The sequence below is a fragment of the Solea solea genome, chromosome 5 (genome assembly GCF_958295425.1).
Source record: "Solea solea chromosome 5, fSolSol10.1, whole genome shotgun sequence".
NCBI lineage: Eukaryota > Metazoa > Chordata > Actinopteri > Pleuronectiformes > Soleidae > Solea > Solea solea.
This window is the reverse complement of record NC_081138.1, coordinates 25,475,394-25,498,446: the sequence shown is the minus strand read 5'-3', so window position 1 is coordinate 25,498,446 and position 23,053 is coordinate 25,475,394. Positions and strand designations below refer to the sequence as shown.

At 40.2% G+C, this 23,053-nt stretch overlaps 2 protein-coding genes across 2 annotated transcripts; one reads left to right on the top strand and one right to left on the bottom strand.

The window, feature by feature from the left end:
• The first annotated feature begins 1,824 nt into the window (after nucleotides 1-1,824).
• Nucleotides 1,825-11,140, top strand: depdc7a (DEP domain containing 7, paralog a). The gene is made up of 9 exons (XM_058629134.1): nucleotides 1,825-1,925; nucleotides 5,686-6,142; nucleotides 7,894-8,021; nucleotides 8,160-8,352; nucleotides 8,691-8,911; nucleotides 9,055-9,197; nucleotides 9,276-9,401; nucleotides 10,163-10,241; nucleotides 10,339-11,140. Exons 2-9 carry the CDS (start codon nucleotides 5,688-5,690, stop codon nucleotides 10,560-10,562), a joined length of 1,569 nt encoding a protein of 522 aa, XP_058485117.1. The 5' UTR covers nucleotides 1,825-1,925; nucleotides 5,686-5,687; the 3' UTR covers nucleotides 10,563-11,140.
• A 752-nt stretch (nucleotides 11,141-11,892) lies between these two features.
• cstf3 (cleavage stimulation factor, 3' pre-RNA, subunit 3) lies at nucleotides 11,893-22,261 on the bottom strand. The gene is made up of 20 exons (XM_058629133.1): nucleotides 22,050-22,261; nucleotides 21,320-21,424; nucleotides 21,069-21,164; nucleotides 17,595-17,627; nucleotides 17,002-17,099; nucleotides 16,853-16,919; nucleotides 16,724-16,758; nucleotides 16,512-16,638; nucleotides 16,333-16,410; nucleotides 16,057-16,219; nucleotides 15,401-15,510; nucleotides 15,191-15,307; nucleotides 14,881-15,099; nucleotides 14,685-14,787; nucleotides 14,527-14,596; nucleotides 14,234-14,429; nucleotides 13,992-14,142; nucleotides 13,802-13,896; nucleotides 13,616-13,676; nucleotides 11,893-12,494 (listed from the first exon to the last, which is right to left on the bottom strand). The coding sequence occupies exons 1-20, from the start codon at nucleotides 22,074-22,076 to the stop codon at nucleotides 12,289-12,291; spliced, it is 2,157 nt and encodes a 718-aa protein (XP_058485116.1). The 5' UTR covers nucleotides 22,077-22,261; the 3' UTR covers nucleotides 11,893-12,288.
• Between the last annotated feature and the right edge of the window lie 792 nt (nucleotides 22,262-23,053).

Here is a 23,053-nt window from a genome sequence, read left to right as displayed (position 1 = left end):
AGCACCTGATCGCATGTGCTCTCGTCTGAGGAGTCGCTCGACCTGTTTCAACCAGAGGCCTCTGAGTGCAACTGAAACCTGAGGGCACTGTTACCTTTGTTTTGTACAGACACTGTAAACTATGACAGCGGTGACAGAAAAGAAACAAAACACTGGTGTTATATCTCAATTTCTGCCTCCACTTCACTCAATTTAAAGCAGAGGTCTCAAACTCGCGGCGCCCCCAATCTGACAAGTTATAATGAGTTATTTCTGTAGGTTTTTTTAATATGTAGATTCATTTTGCATCATAAACGCTTTTATTTTGTGGACTGTTTATCGTTCCGCATCAAAACAAACACTTTTATTTTGAAATAATGTGAAACATCATCATAAATGTTATAAAAATTATATGTTTTTTCTCAAGAAATGTGACTTTTTTTCACTGGACTGGCCCCCTACTGACCCCTGTCATAAAGGGATATTTCAACTCACGCAGTACAGATTCAAGATAGATACAGAATTGAGTGTGTAAATGTTCCTTTAAAGTTGTACACATGCAGGCAGATGTGCTGTTTCACAAGCGAAACCTGCTCAAGTGCAGTTGGACACTAAGGGACAAAGGAGAAGGATGTTTCTGTCTCCTTCTGCTCGCATGTTTTCACCTTCACTTGTTGGGAAACAGCATTTTTCAGACCGGTTTGTCCCATTCACAGGCCTCGCCCTTTGCATCGTGATTATAATCGCTGTCTTCCTTTCTGTTGTTCAGCAAGTGAGCAACAGTGTCTTCACAGTGTCAACATACTCCTTTTCCACTGTCAGATTAAACCTTAAGGAAGAAGAAGAAGCAGCAGGTTCACAGTATCTGTCCTGCTGCAGCTCACACACTAGTGTAAAGATGTGGGATATCATCAGGGCCAGTTTTGACAGCTGAAGTTATTTTCTTCTCTTCTCTTCTCTTCTCTTCATTGTGTGTTTTCAAGGTTGTAACTTAACAAATATTTACTTGAGATGAAAGGATAAATAATTAGGAACCTTGCTCGAGTTACATCACTGTATAGGTACTCCAGTATAATGTAGTATTATACAGCCACTGCAACTTTTAAAACCCATTTGTCAACAAGCCTTTAACTAAACCATTTCAATATCACTGTAATTTTAATACACATATAAATATATATATATATATAAACACACAATTCATTATGAAACATTTGAGAAGTTAATTTATATTTAATAATTTTCTTACTTGTTCATGTTCTCATGTCATCAATGTACCATGTGCATGCATTTTTATTTAGCTATCTTTTTTATTTTTTGGTTTTATTTGTTCTTGTTAAGTACAGAAGGGGATTAGGGCCATCTATGTATATATATATATATATATATATTTATATATATACGTTTGGTCCTAATCCTCTCAGCACTTTTTGACATTGTTCAGAAAAGTACCATACAAATAAAGTTTTATTGATGTTGTAAGTTAGCAAGAGTAGTATTTTTCATATACAGACACAACCTTTTGGTTGCTTCGGGTCTATTTTACTTTGTTCATATCATCGATTTTAATTGTTATCTTTTAAATGTCTCCTTATGATGTTGTTGTTTTGTCTCTGAGTTTATGAACGATGCTCTATAATGACAATAATGTTCATATAAATAGCCTCAGCTGTGTCCACTCTCAGATAAACAGTGATAGAGCCTCATTATTTCATCATTATTCTAATTATTAACACCTTGTTAAAGTCAGCAGCAGCATTAGCATTAGCATTAACGTTAGCGGTGGTGGGCGGTGATTGACATGAATAATGCAGGAAAGTGGGCGGGGACAGTTTCGGCTCTGACTCCGTGCGTCACGCTGTGAATTGGAGACCAAAGACCGGGACTGAGAGAGGATTCACTCTGTCCTCACTCAGTGGAGGAAGTCTTCCTGCACCGAGCACCAGGTAGGCGAAAAAACAATATAATCTGTACTATTATTATTATTATTATTATCACAAGTGCTGGAATACGGATGTTAATGTGTTGTGAAAATAATGGTTTTTGAAGTTAGAAGCTGAGGTTTTTCAAGCTCGTGTGGTGGAATTGTCTGAAACTATGTTTATGTTAATTACAAACAACCAGTTTGTTAAGGCTTTTCTGAAGTTCCCATTAAAATTAAGGGAGATAATGTAATCATTGTGTTTTATAAAAAACAAGTTTTTAAGTGACAAATATTATAAAGTCTTCATAAACTGTTAAAAGGATTGCTATAGGATTATAAGAGCACATGTGTGACAATGAGTGCAGAGTCAGCAGCCTGCATTACTGCTGTGTTTATGTTAAAACACAGTGGGATGGAATAATTGTGTATATATACAGTATATGCCACCACCATACAACAGTAATAGATAAAACATAATAAATAAATCACACAGGTTATGAGGGTTTGAATCCATACGTGACAACTACATGGTTTATGGAAGTTCCATCTATCATCTCACCAGTCTGAGCGTGTCAGAGGAATGAAGGTTCATGAATGTGTATGAGCCACAGGCATATTAACAACCTGCAACTACCACTTTTAATGGCTGGGAAGGATTGAACCTGTGCTACGGCTTTATTAGTTTCAGGATTCAAGATTTTCTTTTGCTTTACATCATTACATCATTAATTAGATTTAAAAAAAATACTGGATAACAGACTGCCATTGTGTGTGCAGGTTATCTCCAGGTTGAAACCTTTGTGCATATCTCGTCAGAGAGTTCACAGAGGGAAAGGTTCCCTTGGGAGTGTGAGTGTGAGTGTGTTTGTGTGTGTGTTGTCTGCCCTGCTCCCTCTGAGGTTATTTACCCACACCGATGTGTGCAAACACACTGTTGTCCTTGACTAGTAACGCACCAATGTGTCGTCCCACAGTGAGTTAACAGTGAAGGAGAGACATGGCCTCACTTTTGAAAAAGTGGCCTCACATCTCAGCGTGGCACAAGAAACAAGAGGCGACGGAGCAGAGCAGAGCAGGGTTCCCAGGATTTTTATGTGACCCTCACCTGACCTACTCCACTTTTTTTTAACTTTAAATAAGAATTAACGATATTGATCAGATCCGGATTTATTGTGAGTTCGGCTAATCCTGGACCCCTGATGGGATTCTCCAGATGGCCCAGTCCTAACAATTACATCAAGGATTTAGTTGTTTTTTTTTAAGTTCTAGTAATTGTTGAAAATGGTTTTATTTCTGTAGTATAGTATAGTACCTTTGCAGTTAGTTTTAGTGAGTGATGTTTATATAATATGAAGGATTTTAAGGCATTTTTTTAATGAATTGTATCATCAGCCTGGTACATTTTTGAAGTCTAGAAGTCGTGACATCTAATGATGACGGTGCAGATTGGAAAAAATGAAGGACTCAGCTCACCTTAACCTTTCCCAAGTGCGTTTAGGGAACTACGGTGACCTTCACATACCAGAAAGAACGTTGCTCTTCTTTGTAGGGCTGCAACTATCGATTATTTTTTTCAATAAATCAAGTAATTGTTTGGTCAAACCTGGAAATGAAGATGCTCTCAAATGTTTTAATGATTTCATTGTTATATGGAGCAAAGAAAACAGAAAATATTCACTTAAACATCAGAGAACTTGTTTTAATTCTTAGAAAAAGAATGAATCATGGCGTCACAAAATGGGGGCCTTCGTAAAAACAAGGCCCTTGCCTAAAGTCCATATAAAAGGCTATGAAAAAGGATTTAGTTTAAAGTGATTATACACATATACAAGCATACTTATGGGTAGAATCATCAATTTCTGCCAAAGAAAACCTATTGTTATGCACTGGAACTTGCAAACTGTTGAAATGTGTTTTCTTTGAACAACTGCTGTGGTCTCCGTTGTTCTTCCCTGATATGCAAATTCCCCGTTCAGGACAGTTTTCTTCTCCAGAGGGACGCACAGTTTGACTTAGAAGTATCTCATTAATCAGCAGATCTCCAAACAATCCTCCACACACTCATGTCTTCTCCCAGGGTGCTGTTGTTGTGTTTTTGTTGTTGTTTTTTTTTTTAAACGGAGTGGGTGAACATATGCCTGCTGCTCCAGTGTCTCCCCAGGTGTTTTGTTGTCCTGTTGTACAGATGGGTCAGTAATTGTATTTGTCATGTTGTGCTATCATAACACGGAGCCTTGCCGCCGCTGTCAGACTCTGATTTATGGCCCCTGGCCTCAGTGAAGCTCTCAGATCCTCCCCGAGCATTTGCTCAACAGGCTTTAAACGCCTCCTGTTGTGAGTTGAAAGCCACAGTAACATGTCGCTCTAAGGCCACGTCTGCTTTCCTTCGCTGGTCTGGCTTGCGGGCAAATGACACAAAAATTGAAATACACTGGGAAATGAGTGGATGGGGTGTTGACCGCATGAACCATGTATAGCTTTTTGTGGCTGTGCAGTATTACACAGCCCACTGGAGGAGAACACAGCAGGAACACATGAGGAAATCTCTTATGAGAGGAGGCTCACAATATGAGCATTGTCTCTGTTTCCTTGTGTGATCGAGTGTTGCAGGCTGTTGAGAGAGTACATGTCTGAATGGCCTGTGAATTGCATTGATTGAAGAGATATTAAACCTATCTGCAATCTGTAATTCTTACAGGGAACCACTGGCTTAGAAGATAGAACGGTCAAGTTGTCTGAAAACTACAACACAGAACATCTGTAGTCGTTACCATAGTGTTATAAACACGATTTATTATATTATTCTGACTGCTTGGAATGATTGACACCAAACAACCTTGCCTACCTGTGCACACTGGAGTCTTTGCAACAAGCCAAGACAGGCAAACACTACTAATGCACTACTACTACTACAGCGTCCACATATTTTACTGGGTGGAGTTTTACTGAGAAATTTCATGAAATTTAATCACAACAAGGGCCACACAGTCTTTTCTTTTGTATTTAAACGCGTAATCTAAGAAGACAAATGCATCCGTTTAACAACAAGCCTTAATGCTCCATATTTCGTCCTCTGCTGTTAAGACTGCAGCAGTTCTCATGTTAATTCAGTTAAATTCGGCTTATTAAGCGTCTGAATACTGTACACACATTAAGCATGTTTCAGAAGAGGATTTGGGTTTGGCTACTGCCCCCATGGGATGCACTGATGCAGGACCTTTGGTTGTTACGCCCACATACATTAATTCAAATTCACATTACAATTATGTGACATTACACAGAGGACAGGGAGTGTCTGTTTGCTCAGGGCGAAAAATGCAAGTCTCCAAAGTGTCTGAGAAAGCACTCGGACAAAAGACAAAGCCGAGCTAGTCTTTGTGAAATAACTAGTGGGTCAACATACGGATTAGTGTTGTACAGTTTTGTTTTTAAATTGTACATGTGATTATGTCATTTGAATAATGGTTTGATTTTAAAAACAAACAAACAGCTAATAGAAAAAGATCTATTAAAAAAAAATCTCATATCACCCGTGTGAAAGAAACCCCACAAATGTAGTAAATTTGAAAGCAAATAAGTAAATATTGGTTACTGATTATAAAATATGCAATAAAGCGTGATGTTGAATAGCTGATTGTGTATTCTTGCAGCAACTTGTAGGTAAACCTGACCAGTTTTTTCAGAATCTTTTTAATTGTTCATCTTGTTTATTGCCATTTTCATGGCTTCGGCTTTCTGCTCCCTTTTCAATCCACTGACTTGCTCTCTTCCTCCTCCATTAGGCATGGCTGGGAAGCCTTTCCGGGCCACCTACATCTGGAGGAGCATCATTTCTAATCTCCACACTCATGTCGAGGTCAAACGCAGGCGCCACAACCTCAAGTCCTACCAGGACTGCTTCTTGGGCTCCGAGGCCGTGGACGTGGTGTTGGCACACATCACACTGAACCGCTTCTTTGGCGACGATGCGGTTCCTCGCTACAAGGCCGCTCGCCTCTGTCAGGCCCTGATGGAATCGAGGGTGTTTGAGCCAGTGGGCGTTAAAGTCTTTGGGAAGGAAAAGAAGCGAGTGACATTTGAGGACAGTAGCTGCAGTTTGTACCGGTTCCTGAGCCCAACGACCGGCTCGTCGTCGTCACTGGCCGACACCAACTCCCAATCCACTAACACCATCGAAAGCGGCTATGACTCGCCGAGCATGAACAGGAACAAGAACAGTTACAGTCCGTCACGTGAAAGGTGCAGATTCATGTCACGGCATCTCCAGATCTCACTTTTGATTTACTTTGTTCTCCTTAATCCCAAATTCAACCTGGCTTTGCTGTGAGAGGCTCTGAAAACAAGTGAAGCATGACATGAGGCTCTTGAACCTCCAGCTTGTAGTCATATCTTTGCACCACAATGGTGGCATGGCTTGAAAAAAATCGGTGTTGATAATATGACCATACCCCATATTACCCCACATAAAACATAAAATACGAACTATCCCTTTAAAGTTAAAAGTCAACAGTAGTACCAAAATGAAGGTATTACAGACAGAAACTCCCTGAAGTACTTGCAATAACTTCATGGTTCTCAAACTGTGGTACACGAGCTTCCTCTGGTCAGAAATACTGTTCTCCTGTATATACTGGGATATACTGAGGAATTTTGACTAGAGTGAGAGGAAAATTAAACAAATGACTGACTTTCCGTAGCTGACTTTTGCTCGGCCTATTTACACCACTGTAATTTAACTTTAGTGATAATTGTGTTACTTCAAGAGCTCAATATTTTCTCAGGAGGTACTTGGTTTAAAAAGTTTGAAAAGCACTCCACTAACTTAAACTAACTTAAGTTAATTGGTGAGAGGAGTAACAACCACTCTGTTAGCACCAGCAGCTGGCTAGCCTAGCCTAGCCTGACCTAGCTTAGCTCAGCACAAAGACAGTCAGGAAAGAGCTTTGAACCAGCTTTCTAATTAAAGGGATAGTTTAATGTTTGTTGTATTAGCAGTGTGTAAGGTACACAATGCTGATAAGAGCATTGAAAAAGAACTTGAAAAATATCCCTTAAACACGAATGTAGAACAGATAAACATTCATTTGTGTTTTATTGTAAGTTATGTTTATTTTTTTAACATTGACAGCCTTAGTTATATAGTATTTGCTGAAGGAAAGGGCTGTCTGACAGCATGTTGAACTGCTGAAAATATTATGAATATAGTGCAAAGTTAGAATGTTATACTGTACATTTGTCCAGTAAGCGCTACCATATCTTTGCTCTGCTGTTCCTTTCTTCCTCTCTCAACAGTCAATACCACTTCAAAAACACTGAAATGTACCTTAAACTTATTTTATTTTGTTATTTTGTTATTTGTTTCTACGCCATATTGTGCTATAGAATATCTTAGACAATAATGTGTTGAACAATCCTTTTGAATTCCAGTTTAGTTTCTTTTCTAAGCGAAGCTTTCTGGCTGCTGGTTGCTCCCGATTAGACGCGACAATTGTACTGAAATCTTGTTTAACCCTCAGCAAGAAGGCGAATAGCAGTATTTCCCAAAAACGCCAAACTGTTCAGGTGGTTCTCCTTGACTTTTAGGCCGTTACGTAAAGTGAGGGAGGTCGTTGAGCACTTAGCAAAGACAGGCAGGATGCTCGACTGATGAGGTGCTAACATATGGCCAGCTCATTGAGCTTCTTCCCTTTTGATGCAGAGTTGTAGTGAGAGTGACGGCACCAGACTGCACCACGGAACAAGTCTGATGCCTGCAGTGGCAGATGGCAGAGAAGAGCCTCGTGCTCTAACAGTTTAGACGAGTAAAAGAGCAATAGGAACAGAAAAGACATCAGAATAATGTGCGCTTTGAACTGTTCTATTCTTAAAATGACGCATTTATTTGGCGCTTTGGATTATGAAACGACTGCAATCATAGCAGTACCTGAATCACAGGTACTAGAGAGCATCCTTAATTTTCCGCTGATTGCTGTTATTATGTGACTCTTCAGAAAAGAGGCGCTGAGCTACTCCACCCATTCCTTGGTGAAAAGAGAAAACTCACTGGACGACGTGCTGGGAAATCTCAACCTGAGCTCGACCATCACTCCTCAAATGAACCTCGGCCTCTCTCGGGAGCGTAAGTGCGGGAAAGTTACGTAAAAACAGGACAGGCTACATGTTTTCATGCCTGGTCACTCTTTATTCAGTATGTCTATGTTAACATATGTGTGTGTAACTGTGGCCCTTATGATATGTGTGTGTGTTATTATTCCAGTTGTGGATGAGGTGTGGCACCAGCAGGCAGTGTTCAGGCTGCTGCAGCTGATAGAGCTCCCCCTACTGGAGAACTTATTGGAGGGCAAGGACACATCGCGGCCTCCGCTGCACGGCATGGACAGCGACCCAGACCTTTTGTACACATCAAGCTACCTGGACCGAGAAGTCCTCAAAGCCTTCAGCGAAGCACAGTAAGGGATTGTTAATGGCTATCTAAGTTAATAATTAAAACAAGTGAATATTGTCTGATTTCTTTGCTCGATACAACTACTGACAAAACAAGAGACAAGCAACAGGTTTTAGAAAGACCTCATTTTGAAGTTTGGAAAACACTGGTAGACATTTTTAGCATTTTCTGGCCTAGTTTGAACCAAAAATATGCATACACTGTATATGATACATTTGGGAAATCAAAAAAGGTTCTCTTTAAATATCAAAAGCTTATCTGAAAGTCCTTGAGTTCTTCTTTCCGTCAGTCACAAGACTTAGTTCTGTGTTTAAAACAACTGCATTTTCCCTTTTACCCAAGGGCAGATGAGTGGCTGTCAAGGGCGGTGGACTGTCTGGAGTTGCTGCCTGATGAACTGGTGGTTGAAGTCAGTCGAGGATTGGCCGCTTGCACAAACGACTTAGAACAGTGCAAGAGGCTCCTTTATGAGGTCCTGGCACAGCATTACAGGCAGACACAACAACCGCCGCTGCTCAGCAACCACGTGTTCGACATTCACTCTGGCATCTCAGAGTTGCTCGGTAAGGGGTGATGTTGATGTTTCTGATGCACATAGTCAGGTTTTATAAGCTTTATTTACATACATACAGTTGCTGTTAATGTCATTTTTCCTTCCTCGAGTTCACCATTGTTCATTCTTGCGTTTTCCTTGGTCTGTTGTCAGTGAACGGCCATCAAGAGCAAGCTCTGGAAGCACTGCAGCTGAGCCTGAAGCTGCAGGACTCGCGCAGCAGGGAGGAGCTACGCAGACTTCTGAGATTCATGGCCACTGCAGCCAAGGTCCAGGAGGTGAAACTGCACAAAGAGGCGAGTACTCGTATGTGTGAGTGTGTGTGTGTTTGTGTGTATTTTCTCCTTGTTAACGCCAAATGCTTTCCTTTGCAGATTGAGAACAAAATGGCGGTGAAAAGGTCTTTCTCCAGTGCCATCGTCTACAGCAGACGACTCTCCAAAGGAAAGGTGGATCTGATGGTTTTGTTCATGGTGGATAATCACTGTGATCTTTTTAAGGTAAGTGTTCCGAATGTGAGCCAGGTTAAAGATTAGATTAAAGAGATAACAGACAACTGTGTTTCCATCAACTTTGATCCAGTTAAATTCCACTTTAATTTGTTAATTAAAGTGCATAACTTTTGCTGACCTGATTGAGGGAGCCAGTGTTGTAATGTAACATGTACAAATTTCACGTATCTGTACTTTACTTTTTTATTTATATTTCAAGAAGGTTTTACTTTTACTTTTACTCCACTACATTGACAGAGTTGGTAATGTCTGTATTTATATAGAGCTTTCTAGTCTTGATGACCTGCTTTAGTTTTGCCATTCACACACTTCAACATGGGGTAAAGTGTCTCGCTCAAGGACACATAGAGACTAGCAGGGCCAGTAATTGAACCCACAACCTTCCAGTTGAAAGACAACCTTCCCCCTACCACTTAACCACCGATGGTTCAATCCTAACTCCTCACGTTTTTAATACTTTTACTTTTACTTCTAAAAGTACATTTTATATATAAAAAAAAAATACTTTTGATACTTAAGTACTAATACTTGATACTTGGTACTTTTCACTTCAACTTCTACCAAAATCATTTCTGGTAAGATACTTTTACTCAAGTATCCATTTAAGGTGCTTTTTTTCAACAGTAGAGTGTGTGAACTCATTTGAAAATGGCTTGAATCTAACGGACATTTGTTTGTATTTAAAATGTCCCACACTTCACCTTTAAGTCAAAGAAAAATAACATCTTTTGTTGTCGTCTTCCAACCAGATTCCGGTTTCGTTGCACAAGTTGGTCAGCGACAGAATAATCAATATCACCAAAGGCAAAGATCCAGACATGATGACAGGTGTCCACTTTTGTTTCTTCCCTTTGTTAATAAACCCCTTTCCCGTAGATAACTTAAATTTGAATATCCATCTCGCTCTCTCTCGCCCTTACCGCAGGCTCGACATACTGCACACGATTGAGTGCCCAGGTCTACTCAGAAAATGCAGAAAAAACCACCAAAGAAGAACTTCGGTCACTTTTGCGCACGGTCTACGAGAACCCGACACTCTCCATTAGAGAGAAGAGGCGGCTGCTGGGACAGTTTTATAAAGGACACCCGGAGATTTTTGTCCAGTACTTTGGAAACAGATTGTCCACTATAAACATGTTACTACAGTAAAAAAAACTTGAATAATAATGTAAAAAAAGACAAAAGCTAATGTTGTGATTTGTGATATAGTATTTGCTCGTGTGCAAATATTTTAAACTACTGAAGAAGAATGTGAATTTTATTTGTAGAGGCTCTCGATAAGCTGCAATATTTAAGGACATGTTGTCATATTTGTTTGAAGGTATTTCTTTGGTGCAGGACACTAACATGAAATTTCAGTTGTATGTGAAACTTTTACACGTTGACAAAATGAATCATGTGTTATTGAGTTTTTATTATTATTATTATTATTATTAATATAATTATTATTATTATACGCTGGAGCCAGTGAGGTTACAGTAAGTCTGCGTAGTTAGTAGATCACAGACTGGGGAACAATGAAATGGATATTTGGACATTTCAAATCCTGATGATGTGCTGTCGTCGACAATCAGAGGGAAATCATGACAGTCTTCCTTCTGGGCTTTTTTGTTTGTTCTGGTTTTCTTTTCTTTTGACTGAAACCTTAGAATATTTGAGCTTCTGTTTTAAATAAGGTTTTTGTTACACCTAATCTGGGAATAAATGCCTCACAAGCTGTGAACGTGGCTGCTCTAATAGTCAGATACTGGTCCTTATGAATGGATTGGACATCAAATACAGAAGATGAAGTGTACTAGGTCTCATAGCCGCTCAGACTGTAGTTTTGTGAATAATCTTGAGCTCACTCCACTTTATCTTTTTCTCATGCTTCGTCGTTGTTCTCCAGCAAAAACACAGAGTAGGCTTTCATCCACACACGCTGAAAGCCTTCATTTATTCCCTAACAGCAACAAATCAGTCCAAATAAGAAAATGAGTTTTAGTGAGTGATGTTTATATAATATGAAGGATTTTAAGGCATTTTTTAATGAATTGTATCATCAGCCTGGTACATTTTCGAAGAAGGACACTGAAGGTACTTCTCTCTCTCTGAGATATTGTGTTCAGTTGGTATTGACGGTAGAAAGCGAAATGAGGGGAAAAAAAGCTGATTACTTTCCTTGATGGAAGCTTGACTACAAAATCATATTAAGGAAAGAATCAAGTTATTCTCTAATGTTTGTCATTCAGAAGCTATTACATAAAAGACATAAGACATCACTTGTTATAGTCTGGATGCTTTGTCTCTGATTGATTCAGACTTCATTATGTAACGTTGTGCATTTACTGTTCTCTGCCCAATGAATTGACTCGGAGTGGATCTGGACCAGTGTCCATATACTGCCACCTACTGGCAATGATAAGGCCCAACATTACTGCTACACAAGTCTTGTGAAGTGAAAACACACACACACACACACACAAAAAGACAAACATGCTTTGTTTTCTTTTCCACTTTTATTGAAATGAGCAGTTTTCCTCCAGATATCTAAAAAAAGCTTTAATTCCACTTTGCCACCGTTGGAAGATCACAAGGCCAAAACCGAGCTGATTGAATTACGTGAATTAAAACATTATCTTACAGTTTAATGGGCAGTCTTTAAAAATAAAAAACTGTAAACAAAACCAAAACCACAAGAACACATACAGTCTGTCTTGTACGTCTGTGTGAGCGCGTGTACTGTGTGTGTGTGTGTGTGTGTGTACGGTATAGAAATCAACAGACGCATAATCTGCGAGAAACACTCAGGAATATGGACACGCATGTTCAACACCGTATGACTGGCAGCTGTTGGGGATTACATTCTCGTGGGGTTCACTCGGGGGTGCTTTAGTTACGTTAACCGGATCCTCTTCTGTTGGCGCGCGCGGTAGATGTCGTGTATGGGCGGAGCGACGGCTCCTTTATCGTCCTCCTCGTCGGAGTCTGCGTTTGACCTCTTGACTGTCTTGGCAACAGCGTGGTTCTCCGTGGCTCCGTTGCCCTCGCCCGCTGCTTCCGGCAGTTTGCCAGTGATCAGCTCTACGGCAGCGTCGACGGCTACGGACACAAGAAATGCTTTCGTTAAATCTCATTTTAACACAGTGTGTCTACTTTGAACCACTGGTTTGCCAATTTGGGGGGCTTTACTGGCAGAAACTGAATATACTAGTCATACGTTTGTTAGTGTACGTGTATAATCGCTTTAAAATAGAACAATACAAGCCTTTTATATGTAGTTTAGGCCAGGGCCTTGCTTCATGAAGACAGCCATCTTGCGCTACCACGTTTCAGCAGTGTGTTTTTACGTGGAAATTAACGCTTGTGAAAGGGTAGGGGTGAGTGTAGGAGTCTCACCATTAGATGTCACTAATTCTTACACACAAGACCTTGGTTGCCAAGTCTGGAAAAGCTAGCAATAGCAGGCAACCGCCTCCACTTGTAGGACTTCGTATCAGCGCTTCAAAGCCAAAAAGTCGTCTTGAAAAGGAACTGTGAATTTTTAGGATGCGCTTTCTTCCCGCTAACTGCTGGCCGTCATCTCAGCCTCTTTGTCTTGGGCGCACACAGGTGGGCAGACCACTTAGTGACGATCAGAAAAGCCAGTCGATCGTTTGATGTAGTCGGACTTTCACATACTTATTCCTATATATTATATATATATATTATAATATATAGATTTTAACAAACTTATAACCTATTTTCAATGTTTTAATCCCGACGGGACGATCCAGTCGAGACATTAGCATTTAATCAAACCATTTCAGTGAGGAGATTGCAGGGATTTGGAATCTCACAGAAACCTTGCGTGTTTTAACGCAACTTCAGAATATAAACAGACATGGAGGCGGACTGTCAGCGGTGCCAATTATTAGCTGCGATGTTTTGTGCTGAGCAATCTGTGGACGAAGTCACAGCTGAGAAGACGGAATCAATTTAGCTTGTACAAGTTAATGGTTCTAAACAAACGTACGCAACATCTGTTTCCCGATCAACTCACTCTCATTGGTGATTGCGCCCCAATCGCTGTTTAAGTCATGACATAAAATATGACACCCACGATTGTTGGGAAGGGTCAGATCGGGACCGAAATCTGGCCAATTATCCTCTAATGTGAGGCAGACTTTAGACACAAATGATGGACACGTCTTTACACTTAAATGCTGACAAAAGCAACTTACTCTCAGGAAGTGTGCATCTCCTAAAGGATTCCATGAGCTCATCCACTTGAACAAAGGGACCCTGCAACAAACAGAGGTGAAACATATTAAAGTTATAACATGATTCTCTTTTTAATTTGAATTTCTGTTGTTTATTTACATGTATTGTTTTCATTTCTTGTGTACTTGTGAACTGCAGCTACTCACAGTAAAGCACGTAGGAGGAGGGAGGAGCTTCATGAGAATGACAGCAGCTGGGGGAACGGGGAAAACTCCACCAGGGACAGGGTGTAGACCTGGAGCTGTGGAGAGGAACACAAGCAGCTACATCAAAGATAAGTCCTACTATTTAATTCACACTGATAATCCTGTGTGATTTTCATGAGCTACTACATACGGGCAAGGTGACGTGGTTGGAAGGGGATCATCTGATTGGTGTCGGGTTTGGGGTACTCAGGTTTCCGGTCAGCTTCATCCTTCTGCGCAGGTGCAGAAGGCGTCACCACAGTCTCGGGGAGCAGAGCTGCCAGTTTGGAACGAGACACATCCTACAAAACACGCACGAGAAGAACGGTTCAAATATCAGTTTGTGGTTAAAGAAAAGCCCCACGTGTCCTCCATGTTGGGCCAAATACGCACCTTGTATCCCAGGGCCTTGAGTTCACTGCTCGAGCACGGATACAGGTCCATAAACTTGTACCTATCTACAAGCAAGGCCGTCTCCTTGCCTTCATACTCGTCCTTAAAGGCAGCAAAACGCCTGCGCTCCACTTTCAGGATACTAGCCAGATCTCCTATGTTGCTCTCGAAGGCCAGAAAGCGAGCCCAGATCTCACTGAAGGACCGAAAAAAGAAGAATGAGAAGTTGACAAACAATCGTTTACAGATGTCACATGATGACCAAAAAAATGAAAGCGATTAAGTGACGATACCCTGATTTTTCCGGTGACAAGCTTCCTGAGGTGAGGACACGTTCAAACAGAACCCTGGTGTTGTTGTCCTCTGGAGAGAGGAGACAGTAAAATTAAGAAAGGGTTTCGCTTTGAGTTTCTATTAAGACTCTTTCTAAATAAAAAAAAAAACAACCTACCATTAAGGTGAGAGAGGTAATCAATGTAAGCCAGTATGTACTCTGGAATGTCACCGTATTTCTTCAAACCCAGCTCAAAGATCTTGAAGGCCACAGATTTATCCTGTCGGGGAAAAAAAGGCGTTTGTACGACTGGTTTTTGTCACACAGATAGTACACGTATGACCATGTGTGTGTGTGTGTGTGTCTTCTTCACCTTGCTGCAGTAGTACTCCATCAGCGCCGCCGTCACGTACACATGGTGACGCGTGCGCAGGTCCTCGCGGGCCTTCTTGAAGATGGTACGACCCGACTTGATGCCCTCCGCCCTCCTCGCGAACTTCATGTACTGGATGTAGACCAGCGTGGGGTCAATGTCCTCAATGGCCAACAGCTTATTATAGATGCTGTGGACCTTCTCGTATTTCATGCGACTCTGTGGGGGACAGCAGAGATGGGAGGAGAAGCCACATTACACCCGAGCGTGAAGACAAACACGGCTGTTTCAGAGGCGACTGGTCACTCACTTCCTCATAGTCCGCGAATGAAAAGTACAGAAGCATATTCTTCTTCAGGAGTGTCCCGATGGCACGCTCGTAGATGTTGGCCGCCTCGTCGCTGAACAGCTTGGAATTATTCATATCCTGCAATTTGAGCAAAAATAGACTTGGTATAATTGAATTGATTCGCGAATGAAAGGACACAAAAATGTGAGTCTGACGCTTTTGATCTCTTACTCCTTTCTCTGCCAGTAGTTTGCTGGACTGCTCCAGGTACTGTGCGGCCTCGTACCATACGTCGGGATGGTGACCGAGAACCAGCAGGCACTGCTCGTAGGCGAACATCACTGCAACACGCGGAGCACAGCGGCAACAGGTGACATCGGATCTTCATGATAAGGAGAACCTCTGCCCTCTAGTGGCTGCAGTTCCACAGGAGCGAGGACTCTCTCCATTTATTATTATTATTACACCAACAATTAGATGTAATTGCTGCAATAATGAGCCGTTTGCCTTGACTTATTAGGAAAGCAGATGTGTGACTGGTCACATCAGCGATCAGTTCACGTGAATCAGGACAGCGGGACACCCTCAGCCATCGTTACTTTGTTTATTTACACCAGATTCTCTGACTCTGTTCTGTCAAAATGGCTGCTGGGCAAAGGGCCCGTTCATATTTCAATGTTTGATTACTATTAATAATAGTAATATTTATTATAATTTAATATAAGTTTAATGGGCTTTAACATCGACCTGGAACTCACTACGCCAAACCACCAGTGACTGTCTTTATCATTCTCGCGACTTTGAGTTTGAGCGCTATCTAAATAAATTGCATTATTAGATACACAGTCCAAGATAGAGTGACGTGTCTTTAGCACATTAGTAGTCACCTCTCTTCGTGATGAGAGTTTGGTCTTCTGTGCGCAGCGGGTTGCTCTTTTCCCACTGGATGTACTTCTTCCACATTTCCACTTGCTGGGCTTCCTGTGGCGAGTTCTGAGGCGGTACTGACGGCGCGTTCCTGTCCAACCCCTTCATCACAGTTTCGTACTCCTGAATCACACACACACACACACAACAGAGTCCACAGTCTCGTCGTTAAATATACAGCACACAGACTCACAATAGTGTGTAATCTTTGTGACTCAGTGTGTGGATGATCTCACTTTAGCGACTCTCCTGGCGTTCATGTAGTCCCTGCTTCGATCCTCAATCATCTTTTTGGCCAAGTGCACGTTGATCCCCTGGTTATGATGGAACAGAGGAGTCAGCCCGCCCACATCCTCATACATTGACACAGATACAACTCTACAAGACCTTTGAAGCCTGTGTGGGCACAGCTCACCTCCTCGTATTTGCTATAATCTCTCCAGAGCTGCTCGATATTGATCATGGGGTTCACGCAGCCTCTCTGGTAAACCCTCCGTACTGCGGTGATCCGCTGGTTCTCTGCGTATGAGCCCACAGCTTCACTGATAAAAAAAAAGACAAACGCGTTAATTGTAAGTCAGCAAACGGCTTTACAGTCTCACAACTATCACAAATATAAATACTTACACTCCTTTGAGGAAGTTGACATAGTCCACCCAAATCTGTCAAAGGAACGAGAGGCTTTTTTTTTTAGGTGACAGTCGATAAAAGAAGCTCACACACACAAGGACAAATGTATTGCTTAGATCTGCGTACCTGGTAAGACATTATTTCCATGCCAATTTTATCCAGGGCAAAGTCGTACGCCTGAGCCATCTTCTCTCTGAAGGTACAACACAATAACAAAGGTTATCATGTTTCAGTAGAGCAGGGGAGCCAACATACTTCACAGAATGTGCGCTTACTTGTAGCTGGGCAGCTTCCCTTTGGTCTCTCGGACGTATGAGAGGTAGCATTTCCACAGGTCAATGTGCAACACTTTCATTAGGCATCTCTGAAACAACTACAGGGCCGAGAGAAGGGAATAAGTTAAACAGAACCTTTCACTGTATATTATACACATCAGCCTCGCATCCCCAGTTCCAAAAATGATGGCTCAAATTTACCTGTAGATCATAAACAACAGATAAAAGATGCAGGGACGCCTATATGTACTTTTAAATACATATAATAGCATATGGGCAGCAGTATCCATAAGATAAATCAGATGGACCAGATTTTGGAGCTTATTTAAGCTTCAAATTTTACTTTTTAAGTTAAATAAATACATATAAGATATATGTGCATAGTTTGGCAAAAAAAGGAAAGAAAAACACAAAATATTTCAGTATGTTTAGGTTAAAAAATAAACAAATGTGTGAACAAAGCCTGTTATTAACTCCCATAATTGTAAGACATTTTTAAAACGTGTTGGCGAGTGTTTAAAATGGCTCCTCCTAACAAAATAGATTAAAGGTTAACAGTAAAGTCAGTTTTGGAGAGTGTGTTGGAAACTTACCTTTTCTACCTTGTCATAGTTTTTTGCCTTGATCTGCAAATAAGAGTGTAAACGCAACGTTAATTCAAAAGTCTCCTCCGCATTTTACGGCACATTTGTCAACATGCACTCATGCAAATGGCACCACTCATACACACAGTCACACACGTGTACAATCAACAAAGTGAAATTCACACAAGAATGACAAATTAACTTCAAATAAAGGGGGTTTATTTTCTTTGCAGGTTTTGCACCACAAGACTCAGTGAAGACACCAGTGACCACGTGTTACAGGATAAAGCACCAACTTAAAAAATATGATCAGAATGCAGAATTTAAATGTCAACTTTGAGGGGAAAAAAACAGCTGGAAAATTAACATCTGACACACAAATCACTTCCTGTGACTTAGCAAATGTTGCAGAATCATCATATATCCTAACGCTGATGGGTTAAAGCAACAGTCTAGCACAGTGTCCTGCAGTACAGACATTAATGGTAATTGTTTGTGTTTACCACCCGAGTCTATGCTTTGGTAACAGTGAGGAATAAACAACAGTAAACATGCAAAATCTCAGTTACAGTTGCCATGTTACAAAAATATCCCAATATCAGAGAAACGTATGTGTAAAAACATGGTAGGGTTGGTTCTTTTGGTAATTATTGAAGCAAATGAACAGACATGTGATAGTTTAAGGTGCCATTGTGTTGTCATGTCTCAAAGAGCCACATGACCTTATCTGTAAAATTTGGATAGGTGCTGTTTGTGTGAAACTAAAAAACAACTTGCATCTACAATTAGAAACACATATCAGATAATAGCTCAGAAACCAAAGTATTAAGTGACTATAGTTAATTTTTGGGGGGAGGATAAATACCAAACTGTGTCACACAGATGAACCTCCTAAAATGTCATTTTCAAGCTGTGATCTGAAAGTCAGGTCAGCTATTACAGCAAAAGCTGGACAGCAACAGAGGTATATCATGATTAAAATTTAAAAAGCTATAGATTCCTACCAGGAATAAAAACTCAACAACACACTTGTTATTGTGTTAGCACATTATGAAATGATTCTTTAATGTGATTTGAAAAAAAAGAACTTCACACAATTATGGCTAAACGTATGCAACTACATCCTGGGCGTGAAAAGCAGGAAAATGGAAAAAAAACATTCTCAGGCCAAATCAGTTTCTTAAGACTAATAGTAAACCCATCGAAGGAGATCCACTTTGTTAGGAAGTCTGATCAGAAAGTGATGTCCAAATTTCTTGCAAAGAGAAACACCTTTCTACACTACTGCTAAGTTTAAATAAGTGTGTATTATTCCTACATTCAGAGTGAGAGTATAGTTTAAATGTGTAGTAGGAATCACAATGTTGTATATTGAAGACCGCTCCTTTTTGGAATCTAAGCCGATTCGAGTCACTTCTCCTTTTCTCTTGTTTTTGTAAGACAACAGTGAAGTGGTCTGAAAGCCTGACTGCAAATGAAACTCACATTGCAACGAACAGGGCCCAAAATAAAGGCACCAGTAAACAAGTGCCATATCATTCACTCTTGTTAAAAATAACGTGAATAAAATGTAGTCACTCGTGCAACACTTCATGACATGACATACTAACACTGAACAGTTCAAATGGGGACCTATTAAAGGAGAAGCTCATCCACATACTTACCAGATAAGACATGTTAACCACTAGTTCCTCACTAACTCATGCCCATGATATTTTTACCCAGATGATAACCATCCGTTTCTAATCTCTACCACAATTTTGAAGGACACTAGGGGGTTGCGTCTTTCTGCAAACAGAAATATGCAGAGAAAATAAAATCACATCTTAGGTTGTTTGGGGGAATACATTGTGGTTTTAAGTTAAATGGGAAGGGATTATGGATAAAAAAGAGAATAGATTTTAAAAAAAGATTTTTGGTGATTTGGGATTAAGACTATTTACAATATATTTAGGGATTAAACTGTGATCCACATTATGTGATTTATTCACCAGTCATCAACTATTCCTAGCAGTGATCTGATCTACATTCATGAGCAAAATGTCAATTAAAAGGGACACAAACTCAGCAAAACACAATGTATGCACAACTCTTTAATTTGTTTGCACTACATATCAATCAGAATTACGGCTCTTAGCTCCCTGCGACATCACATCACCTAAAAAGCTTGCATGAGTGTGTCTTGAATGTCTTCAATTTGTATATTTTAACATTGTTAAAAGACATTGCACTGATTATAAAGGAAAAAAAATCATTCTTAATTAGGTAGACTGCTTTTAATCTGCCATTTAAAAAAAAAAAAAAAAAACTTGCCTGTAACACTGACGTTTTATATAATCCACACACTAATAGCTATAATAACTACCCTGTACTTCAATGCTTGGCATCATCTTTGTTAGTCACTTGGAGTCTGACACTGATGCCTCAATGGTACCATTACTGCCATCTGCAGACCAGAGGAAGTTATTGAGGGCTGTTCATGAGAAGCCTAATCCTTTTGAAAAGAGCCCAGTGTTTTCCTTTTTTTTTACTTAATTACGCACGTCTATGTTTTAAAATGTTAGACTGGAATTTGTCTTGCTCTGCGTCATCAAAGTAGGAAAAGGCTGGGGAGGGAACATGGCGACAGGGATTGATCCGCAACAAACAACAGCCAGTGAAACAAATCAACATGGAGGTAATCATTTTCCAGACAGAAGCTGGACGTTTACCAAGAAGCGCTATTCTGATGCTTGATGCAAGCAATGTGTTTAACACCGATTGCAAAATAGAAGTGTGGAAAGCATTAGAAATGCATAGAACCTGGGCTTCAGCAACAAAAATGATAATGTGCAAGGGACAAATAAGTCATCCCTTCAGAAGCTGACTGGATAACATCAAAGCCTGTGGGTGGCATCAAGGAAAATAGTTCACTGGTCATATATTTATGAGAAGAGGGGAGGGCTGTTTCAAGGAAAGAAAGGGCCACACAATAAAAGTATTTCTTTATAAAATTACCCGAAAGAAATGACACAGGAGGCAATAAATAGACACAACAAGTGAATAAAAGGCTAATGCACTCCAATACCATTAAAATAGTTTTAATACTGTTGCAGACCAAACATGCAACAAATTCACTTTACCTCATTTAAATATGGCGCAGAAAAAAAGTTGTTTTTTTTTTGTAAATCCTGGAAACAAGAATTTTCTGGAAAAAGAAATGGTTAGAGCTAAACCCCTTTGTGTGTGTGTGTTTAAAGGCACAATTCTTAGTGAATCAAACTGGAACCTTCCCATTCATTGTTCTCAACCATTGATATTAAACTGGCAACTGTGTCCAGGTTAAAGCGGAGTAGTCAGGTCCAGTGCTTCAAAGCAAGAATTGTGACATTAAACTTCATTTGAAGTAAGAGACATTTTGTTTGTGTGAAAATCACATTGTTGATCATTTAAGGAAAAAATTCCCAGCCATGCACACCAAAGACAAAAGAAAAAAGTTTTAACCTCAGCTTCAATGAATAGTTTCCAGAATCTGCCAGAACTTGGGAACTGCGTGACAAGGCGCTCATATGTCTTCCTTGCTTTATCTATGGGTTGGTTCTAAAGAAGGAAAACACATATATACATACCAAACTACTTTAAATATGAGGAAGCAACCAAGCAATGTTGTGTATTAGACTGTAAACATATCTAACCCTCCCACCCCTTATGCCCAGTTTACTTAACCCCAGGAAGGCAGCTCTGTGTCACTAAACCTGTGCTTCTCGAATCAGAATGCTCCACGCGTCAAGGTCATATGGGTTTTCTTCCAACTTCTTCTCTGCCTTCTTCACCTTCTCGGGGATGTATTCTGCTGCTGCCTGCAAACACACAGAGCCACAGGACAAAAGAGTTATGCTATTGGCTGCACACAATGTGTGCGGTGCTTAGGTTGTGGTCTACAGAGCGCCCACGCGTGCTAAAAACGTAAGGATTGATTTACTATAATGTAATTATCGGCGGTACCACTGCAGTACGTCTAAAAACAAAAACCACACGTGACTGTTTGATGGGTTATGTCTTCGAGGGCCACTAGGGTTTTTACAGCTAGCATGATCGAAAAGCAGCAATCGTCGATAATACTGCGATCGATTAAGGCACATGACTAACGTATAATGTGTGCTACCAAGCTGAAATGCTGCTCACGTTGTGTTGAATCATGGGTCGTAAAGCTTGTCGCATTGGACGCCAGAAAAGTAGCAACAATGCTACAACTACCCAGTCAATATGGCGCACGACAAGCTAAACTTTCAGCTTTGCGGGAACCCGAAACAAAACATGAATAGTACACATGACTGAATAGTGTTGGCCGATACGTAATAAAACCATTATATCAACCGTAGCACTATTTAGTTAGTAACATTACACGAGTACTGTATACATTTAATCGATACTCGCGTATCAATCAGAGTTAGCTTGCGCCCCATAAGAATCGCATGTAACTACCTGGTCGGCTGCTCCCTCGGTGGACATGGCTGGAAGAGTAATCTAGGTTAGAAATGTTATATCAAATGTGAAAACGATGAATATCAACGTGATAGTGGGGTTTTTTAAACGACTAAGTAATCGGCATAGCTTCAAAAGGGTCGATCACATTGCCCTCATCTGACTAGCTTCTCGATGGCTGCCGCTGGCCGATGCCTCAAAATGGCGTGAATCTCGACTTCCGCTCCGTTAGCCGCAAAAAACAATGACGCTTCCGGTGTCAGAACTTCAAAAATAAAACATCAGTCGCCTAAAAATATTATCATGACACATTCAATATCTATACCGTTACTGAGATGTATTTATTTTAATATTTAATATATATTTTATTTATATATATAAAACAATTAATTAAACGATATGTTGAATTTACACAAGTGGGTACGCACATTTACATTCGTCTGCGCGCACTCACCGATTGTTGAACCTACCTGTTGAAACACCTGTGGGCTATATATATATATATATATATATATATATATATATATATATATATATATTTATATTTATTTTTTTTGGCAAATATGCTACTGTTTACATTACCCATACAGGTTCATCACTTAAAAAAAACCTCAGTAAATCATTTTAATTACAGTAGTTCTCACGTATTATGCATAATCAAGGATATTAGACATACCAACCAAAGACATACCTTTGTTTCTACCACAGACATAACGTTTATTTGTACGTTACACGTCATATAAATCCCTCGAATGGCCTTTTCCTTTAGCTTTCCTGACAGTTCAGTAGCTTATCGCAGCTGGAGCCACATGTTGACCTCATAATTAAGACGCAATAAAGACATTCGGCCTTTCAACTTCCTCATTTAAAAATGACCTTGCCATTAAAGCGTTGAGGGTATCTTCTATATTTTATCTTATACAAGACAATTCACTGTCCTTACTTTATCATATCTATTATCTATAAATAACGGAAAAAAATAAATTCAATACGGAAAAAATGAC

Bases quoted from the DNA above. Each gene is read 5' to 3' on its own strand.
- depdc7a (XM_058629134.1), top strand. From the start codon at position 5,688: ATGGCTGGGAAGCCTTTCCGGGCCACCTACATCTGGAGGAGCATCATT. The intron at 9,402-10,162 runs GTAAGTGTTCCG...TCTTCCAACCAG, and splicing joins ATCACTGTGATCTTTTTAAG to ATTCCGGTTTCGTTGCACAA. The intron at 10,242-10,338 runs GTGTCCACTTTT...CCCTTACCGCAG, and splicing joins AGATCCAGACATGATGACAG to GCTCGACATACTGCACACGA.
- cstf3 (XM_058629133.1), bottom strand. From the start codon at position 22,076: ATGTCCACCGAGGGAGCAGCCGACCAG. The intron at 17,628-21,068 runs GTTAAAACTTTT...TCTTATTTGCAG, and splicing joins AACTATTCATTGAAGCTGAG to ATCAAGGCAAAAAACTATGA. The intron at 13,677-13,801 runs GTGAGTAGCTGC...TGTTTGTTGCAG, and splicing joins CTCCTCCTACGTGCTTTACT to GGTCCCTTTGTTCAAGTGGA.